At 43.6% G+C, this 8,730-nt stretch overlaps 1 protein-coding gene across 6 annotated transcripts in view; it reads left to right on the top strand.

Annotated features, from left to right (window-relative positions):
- The window catches only part of CACNB4 (calcium voltage-gated channel auxiliary subunit beta 4), a 255,883-nt gene that overhangs the window by 195,634 nt on the left and 51,519 nt on the right, over nt 1-8,730 (top strand). For all 6 annotated transcript variants that reach the window (XM_040475072.1, XM_040475073.1, XM_040475075.1 and 3 more), the window contains 2 exons: nt 2,149-2,268; nt 4,104-4,226. In XM_040475072.1, the coding sequence (XP_040331006.1) occupies nt 2,149-2,268; nt 4,104-4,226 (243 nt within the window). The remainder of the gene's footprint in view (nt 1-2,148; nt 2,269-4,103; nt 4,227-8,730) is intronic.

Raw genomic sequence — 8,730 nt, 5'->3', positions numbered from 1 at the left:
GAATCTAGAGAATAGTCCGTTGCTCTGTATTTATCCATTTTGTAGGTCCAAATTTTTCCCCAGTAGGTTTGCACAGAAGAATTTGGTTATAATTTGGTTAACAAATCCATTTCCTCCATAAAGGGCATTTTCAAAAGTGCATGGATTTGGGCACACGGTAGTTATCAAACTTAAAGTGTAATCATTTTGCAGTATATTTCAAATCAAAAAAATTGTATACCGTAACCTTACACAATGCTGCATGTCAATTATATTTCAACAGAGCTGGGGGAAAGCCATAGTGTTTTCTTGGCAATAAATACAATAAGAAAAACGGATACATTTCAAGATGGGCTATTATGAATATATATTATGAGTGAGTTGAAAGAATGATTAAAATCTGTTAATTTTTAATCAATGTAGAGCTGTCAGGACCAGGAAATAAGAATGAGAATGGCCATTTATTATGTGCTTACCAGATGCCAGATCCTGGAGTAAATATTTTAATATCCAGTGCAGCTCAGTGTATGTAGGGTTTGAAACTGCTGGTTTGAAGGTTGGACTACCCAAGTTTGAATCTCAGCTTCTACGCTGCTACAAGGATTCAGAGAGATAAGCCGCTAGCTCTGTGCTACTATGATAGTGAGGGCTAAGTAAATATTAGCTGTTCATTATGTCTTATTCCACTTAATTCTTTTTTTTTTTTTCAATGTTTATTTATTTTTGGGACAGAGAGAGACAGAGCATGAACGGGGGAGGGGCAGAGAGGGAGACACAGAATCGGAAACAGGCTCCAGGCTCTGAGCCATCAGCCCAGAGCCCGACGCGGGGCTCAAACTCACGGAGCGCGAGATCGTGACCTGGCTGAAGTCGGACGCTCAACCGACTGCGCCACCCAGGCGCCCCCCACTTAATTCTTTGAAGTAAGCAGTGCCCCATTGTGTGGATGAGGAGACTGAGTCTGGAGTGGCCGAAGTCACTTGCATAAGGTTTTCAAAAGTACGTTGCAGAGGCAGAATTTAGAACCAGTGTCTATCGGGTATTCTGATTAAACCTCTGATCAGGAGTTAACTGTTCTAGGCTACCAGGAAAATCTGTGCTAATGGTAACATTTCTAAGCTTAGAAAAACTTTAAAAAGATCCATTTCAGTGGTCAACCATTCTTAGAGTTCTTTTCTGAGGTGGATAACAAATTCACAGCTATATGGATTAAGCTATGCTTTTCAAAATCTGTGCATGATTTATGAAAAATGCCAAATACACCAGTTCCATCAATACCTCTGCTGTGTAAATGCCGTCATCTATGCAAATATCAACTGGTAATGCCAGCTTAAGGAAACTGTCACAGTGATGTTCCTTTAGCAATCAGAGGCAAACAAAGAGGTGTTTGTTTGTTTGTTTGTTTGTTTGTTTGTTTTTAACTTTTAACTAGCTGCGGTAGTTCTCAGCTCTTACAGCATGAATACTGAGTGATGCTGGGCACCCCCAGTACCTTGTCACTTCTGTCAGACTGGATTTCAGTGTTGCTCAAATAGCCCTTCTAGGTTGTGTGCTTCAGTTGAGGACATCCTTGTTTTCATCCTCAAGGCTCATGGCTTAGTGGCCATAGTGACCAGGTATGGCTACTATAGGACAATGACTGAAATTTTCACAGTGAAAGAGTTCGATGGTGTGGATGCTGGAACTGGAACTCATGTACTAATGCAGGATTCTGCTTGCCTGTATTGCAACCTTAGATAAATCTGTCTTCTGTAGTCCGAGATACAGGTAGAATTTAGCTCTTGTCATAAGCGGAGCCTCTTTTTCCTTTAGATGTATGTATAAGAGAATGGAATGAAACTTCAGGTCTACAAATTAATGTGAGCTTAATATAAACATAGCATAAAGCAAGAAGAATTGGGACCAAATATCACATAATTTTCATCGCAGTTCACTTCCAGTGCTTAATCTAGTCAAACTCTTTTCCTTCACAACATTCCTACCTTCCGGATCCCTCAGATGCTTCACTATGTTCTGCTGTCTAAATGTATACCTGCAACAGAGGCACAGAGTGTGTGCATCAAACCCCATGCAAGTGAAAAGAACTCACTCCAGGATGCTGTTATGGACGTGACAGTTTAAGAAGCTCCACGTCACCTCATTTAAACCACTGTGGGTTCTCCTTTCCAGGGTTCAGCGGATTCCTACACGAGCAGGCCGTCTGACTCCGATGTCTCTTTGGAAGAGGATCGGGAAGCGATTCGGCAAGAGAGAGAGCAACAAGCCGCTATCCAGCTTGAGAGAGCAAAGGTGACTTTCTTGCCCCTCTTGGGTTCCAAAGTGTCATGTTGCTCAGCAGGTATCAGCTGCTCTTCCCCTGCCTCAAATTCCTCTGGAACAGTCATTTTAGGATCATCCTAATGAGGCACCAGATTTCAAGGCTCCCTGATCCATTCATCCCCTAAGAGAGGTTAGTAACTTTCCCAGGGGGCCATTTCCTGAGGTACAGATCCTTCTTCACCCTTTGTGTTAGGTTTGGGGCTGAATTATCGGCTCTATTCCAACTTCACGGTTGTGGCTAATATTAAGCATGCCGCTCCCAGTGTTGGCAGAGAGCCTCCTAAGGTATAGGTTCTCTATCTGTTCCCGACCCCTCATTGTCCGTGACCTCAGCCTTCATCACAGGCTACACGTGCACTATTGTTCTGTGGATTTCCCTGTGCGTCTCTCTACCAGTTGTCTCTTGGTTTCAGTCTCCTGTCTCAAGTTCAGGGTGAAGTTCAGAGCTTTGAACAACTACTAGCATTTCAGCAAAGATGAGCAGTAGAAGGCATTGCCGAACTTCAGATATCACACAAAAGGATGACCCACCCCCCACCTCCAGCCCCAAACCTCTGTACCCACAAGAGGCCACAGGAGCAAATTGCATTTTTGAATCTTAGAATCAGAAGAGTCACTAGAGATCTCCCATTCTGTGTCTCTCAAACTTCTTGTTTTTGTTTTTTAGCGTAGAATTCCTTTTGTCAGATGAGGTTTTATGCATAATAGCAAAATATAAGACGGGGGTCATGGCCAGCTTCTCTTCCTTGCCTTCCATGACAGACTTCTTAAAGCATATTGATCCAATCTTTCTTATTTTTAGAAGAAAAACTCAAATAATATGAATTCCTTCCTTTTTCTGTTTTTATAATAAAATCTTTATGAGAGCATTAAGAGGAGAACGAGGCGACTTCATTTGCTGTAACACCCATGCTGTCTGTGCTCGGTTAGCCAAAGCGGGTTTGGAGTGGTGCCCGTGAAAGTGAGACCCTAGCTGGGGTCTCCCCTCAGCTGTTGCCCCCCCACTCACGTTTTCAGCACAAACAATGAGCCACTAACAAAGTAGCCCCAGATTGCAGGAACCTCGTGTTCTCATTTGTGTTTAATTTTTGTTTTAGTTTTCTTTCAGAGTGTTTTGTGGCCTCTGTGGTCACCCAGATGGTGGCCACAGTGCCGTCAGCTCAGGCTGTTGGTTTGCTTAGCCTCTGTGAGGCTGCACCAGCCTAAGCACTTTGCCGAGGAGGAATTTAACTCAACAGAGTTTCAGAACCGGCTTTTGTTACCTAGAGAGAAGATGATGTTTGTCCTTGCTGTCCACCCCCTGAATGGCCTTTCTTTTTTCCTGGAAGGACAAGGTATTCTACTGAGTGAGATCCCACAGGTTTTCAGAAATAGGAGGCTATTTCAAAACTATTTATTTTCCTCCCACCACGACCTTTTAATGTAAGACCTAGCACACGTTTCCTGTATCCCAAGGGACACTGGTTATCATTTTAAAAAACAAACATAAGCTTAGGACCAGAGGAGAAAGCAGAGAGCCTCTTTCCATCTTTCCATCTGTCCCCAATACTTTAGGGTAGGATTCTGTCTTTAGGATGCTGGAAAGTACCACAGAGGGGGGAAATGGTTGGGCTGATCTGGTTGAATCACCGTTAGAGTCATTGCTACAGATTTCTCTATGCTGCCAGGGAACCCATTGGAGACACCTGTTTGAAAAGTGGTTTCCCTTCCGGCCTGGTACTATCAATTATCTTATTATACTTTTCAATATGAAAAATCCTGCTCTATCTTCCTCCCCCATCCTCACACCATGGTTCTGCCCGAAGTCCAAGCCTGTAGCATTTGCTGTGAAGACGAACGTGAGCTACTGTGGCGCGTTGGATGAGGATGTGCCTGTTCCAAGCACGGCCATCTCCTTTGATGCCAAGGACTTTCTCCACATTAAAGAGGTAAATGTAGGATTCTCTGCAACTGCCGCAAGGCCAGAGCTCGAATCCACTCTGTGCCAAACTAGAGAGGAGCCCTGAGGAACTGCCAGTGTGTTACCTCATTTAATTTGGTGGGCTTTCAAATCCATTCATTCTCACTGAGATTTAGAAGACTGACATCATCGCTTGCATTATCACACATTGAAAATATTGGATCACCGTCATCATAGGATGGATTTAAGACAGACCTGTGGTCTCCTGGTCACCTTTTAACCACCTTGTATGACTGCAGAGCCACAGATCTATGGATCCAACTTAGGGAAATGTGAATTTGGTGGCATGGTGCCCTACTCATGAGGCACCATTTACAAGGGATATTTTGATTACAAACATCTGTGCTGTAATCCTGTGGACCTTGACCTTGGAACTGACACTAGACATTATAATCATTAGAGTATTAAAGCTAAGAAGAGGGCAGAGGACTTTGGGGAAACAGAGAGCTTAAAGGATTGAGCAGTACAAGGAGGACTTGAGGCCTTGCAACTTGAAAGGTGGAATAATTACATCAAAAACTTCCGTTTAGTCACCCTAAATTGAAATCCTACTTCATCTCAGACATTGTGCGGGGCACTGAGAGATTGGAGATGAAGGCTCGCTGTCCCCACTGCCCGGGAGCTCCGAATCTGGTGGAAAAGACTAACAGGCACCTAGTTTCTGCCAAGGATGACAAATTCTATTATAGTAAAACTGAATGGGTGTTGTGGGAGCCTGAAGAAGGAGCAGGAGGGACCACCTGGCTGGTGGGGAGGAGGATCACAGGGCCAGAGAGCTCTACAGAAGTGGTAAAGCCTGAGGACATTCAGGCTGGGTGGGATGGGGGTGGCATCTGGTGGAAGGGACAGCCAGGAGCATTGCAGCATGGCTGGAGGGCAGTAAGTAGGGAGTGGTGCAGGGGATGAGCCAGGTCTCAGAGGCAGGGGCCTGATAAGAAAAGACCTCTTTGGCCCTGACAAGAAAACTGGACTTTATCACCAGGCAGTGGGCTGAAGAGGAATTTTAAATAATGGACAGTTACAACCAGCCTTGGATCTTAGCATAATAACTCTGATGGTCCAGGGAGTATTGTAGAGGCTGAACTAAGGTTGCAGCAGAGAGGCTGGAGAGAGGGAGCAGCTTGGAGGGAGAATGACAAGGCAGACAGACAGGATTGGGAGACTTCATGTGGGGAAGGGATATCAGAGAAAGCGAAATAGAAAGGAAGGATGGAGAAAGGCTTTACAGCTTGCTAGAAAGGGTAGATGGGCAGTGTCAGCTTTCAAAATAAAGAAGGCAGAGAGGGGAGATGCCTGTTGCAGGGTGGATGTGGTTATGAATTGGCTTTTAGGTACACTGTGTCTGGGGTACTCTGAAACCCCTGTGAAGACACTTAATAGGCCTTTGGGGCACCTGAGTGGCTTAGGTAATGATTTCACGGTTCGTGGGTTCGAGCCTCATGTCAGGCTCTGTGCTGACAGTTTGGAGACTGGCACCTGCTTTGGATTCTGTGTCTCCTTCTCTCTCTGTCCCTCCCTCCATCTCAAAAATAAGTAAACATGAATTTTTTTTTTAAAGACATTTAATAGGACTTTACCCACATAATCTGAAGGCCAGAGGAGAGGAACTGCAATTTGCTCTTCCTAAACGCTTTGAGTTGAAAAGGAGAATGCATTCTTGCCAGAGAAAAGTAACATAGAATTGAAGGAGTGTTTTTAAATTTGTATTTGTTTTTATTAAAAAAAGTTTTTTTTTACTTTTAAAAAAAACTAATTAACTTATTTATTGTTTAGTTTGCAACCAAGTAAGTTAGCATATAGTGCAACAATGATTCCAGGAGTAGATTCCTTAATGCCCCTTACCCATATAGCCCATCCCCCCTTCCACACCCCCTCCAATAACCCTCTGTTTGTTCTCCGTATTTAAGAGTTTCTTATGTTTTGTCCCCCTCCCTGTTTTTATATGATTTTTACTTCACTTCCCTTATGTTCATCTGTTTTGTATCTTTTTTTTTTTTTCAGCGTTTATTTATTTTTGGGACAGAGAGAGACAGAGCATGAACGGGGGAGGAGCAGAGAGAGAGGGAGACACAGAATCGGAAACAGGCTCCAGGCTCTGAGCCATCAGCCCCGAGCCTGATGCGGGGCCCGAACTCACAGACCGCGAGATCGTGAGCTGGCTGAAGTCGGACGCTTAACCGACTGCGCCACCCAGGCGCCCCATCATCTGTTTTGTATCTTAAAGTCCTCATATGAATGAAGTCACATTATATTTGTTTTCCTCTGACTAATTTCACTTAGCATAATATCGTCTAGTTCCATCCATGTAGTTGCAAATGACAAGATCTCATTTCTTTTAATTGTCGAGTAATATTCCATAGTGTGTGTGTGTGTGTGTGTGTGTGTGTGTATACCACATCTTCTTTATACATTCATCCATCAATGGACACTTTGGCTCTTTCCATACTTTGGCTATTGTTGATAGCAGTGCTATAAACATTGGGGTGCATGAGCCCCTTTGAAACAGCCCACCTGTATCCCTTGGATAATGCCTAGTAGTGCAATTGCTGGGTCGTAGTGTAGTTCTATTTTTAATTTTTTGAGGAACCTCCATACTGTTTTCCAGAGTGGCTGCACCAGTTTACATTCCCACCAGCAGTGCAAAAGAGATCCTCTCTCTCCCATCCTTGCCAACATTTGTTGTTGCCTGAGTTATTAATGTAGCCATTCTGACAGGTGTGAGGTGGTATCTCATTGTGGTTTTGATTTGTATTTCCCTGATGATGAGTGATGTTGAGCATTTTTTCATGTGTTGTTTGGATGTCTTCTTTGGAGAAGTGTCTATTCATGTCTTTTGCCCATTTCTTCACTGGATTATTTATTTCTTGGGTGTTGAGTTTGTTAAGTTCTTTATAGATTTTGGATACTAACCCTTTATCTGATATGTCATTTGCAAATGTCTTCTCCCATTCTGTCGGTTGTCTTTTAGTTTTACTGATTGTTTCCTTTGCTGTGTAGAAGCTTTTTATTTTGATGGTTTGAGGTCCCAATAGCTCATTTTTGCTTTTGTTTCCCTTGCCTCTGGAGACGTGTTGAGTAAGAAGTTGCTGTGGCCGAGGTCAAAGAGGTTTTTGCCTGCTTTCTCCTCAAGGATTTTGATGGCTTCCTGTCTTACATTGAGGTCTTTCATCCATTTTGTGTTGATTTTTGTGTATGGTGTAAGAAAGTGGTCCAGGTTCATTTTTCTAAATGTTGCTGTCCAGTTTTCTCAGCACCATTTGCTGAAGCAATTGTCTTTATTCCATTGGATATTCTTCCCTGCTTTGTCAAAGATTAGTTGGCCATATGTTCGTGGGTCTATTTCTGGGTTCTCTATTCTGTCCCATTGATCTGAGTATCTGTTTTTGTGCCTCCCCCCCAATTTTTTTATTGTTTATTCATTTTTGAGAGAAAGAGAGAGTATGTGTGAATGGGGAAGGGGCAGAGAGAGAGGGAGACACAGAATCCGAAGCAGGCTCCAGGCTCTGAGCTGTCAGCACAGAGCCCAACGCAGGGCTCAAACTCATGAACCATAAGATCATGACCTGAGGCAAAGTCGGAAGCTTAACCCACTGAGCCACACAGGCGCCCCTGTTTTTCAGTTTTTTTAAACAGGGAAGATTTCAGCATGTTTCCCATGCTGAGATAATGAACCTAGTGAAATATGTTAGATGGAAAAACCATCACTGATTGAATGAGGGGCTGGGATGGGCGGCGGTGGGGGGGGTGGTGAGGATGGCATCTGGGAGATGGTCACAAGAACTAGGTCAAGTCAGGAACAGTCTTGCCTTTCTTGTTCTGCACAGGACTTCCTAGTTGGACTCAGGGGCTTAACATCGGAGGGCATGTAGGCTTGCTGGTCTCCAGTGACACTGCTTAGAGGGAGGTGTTAGAAACTGGGTCTTAGGAAAGAGTGTACAGGGGGAACAGTAAAGTGAAACAGGAGTGTGGTCAACATAAACCTATCACTCCAGGTTGCTGAGATACCTGCACTTATCCCACAGTCTAAAACGTGATGTGCATGCTAAATATGTAACAATTTAGAAAATCATTGTCTTTGAAACTCTGCATTCTAGGGGCACTTGTACCCCAACGTTTATAGCAGCACTCTCAACAATAGCCAAATTATGGAAAGAGCCTAAATGTCCATCAACTGATGAATGGATAAAGAAATTGTGGTTTATATACACAATGGAGTACTACGTGGCAATGAGAAAGAATGAAATGTGGCCCTTTGTAGCAACGTGGATGGAACTAGAGAGTGTGATGCTAAGTGAAATAAGCCATACAGAGAAAGACAGATACCATATGGTTTCACTCTTATGTGGATCCTGAGAAACTTGGCGGAAACCCATGGGGGAGGGGAAGGAAAAAAAAAAAAAAAGAGATTAGAGTGGGAGAGAGCCAAAGCATAAGAGACTCTTAAAAACTGTGAACAAACTGAGGGTTGATGG

Source organism: Herpailurus yagouaroundi, unplaced genomic scaffold (assembly GCF_014898765.1).
Source record: "Herpailurus yagouaroundi ecotype Mexico unplaced genomic scaffold, PumYag 140, whole genome shotgun sequence".
Lineage (NCBI taxonomy): Eukaryota > Metazoa > Chordata > Mammalia > Carnivora > Felidae > Herpailurus > Herpailurus yagouaroundi.
This window is presented reverse-complemented; position numbering and strand designations above follow the sequence as displayed.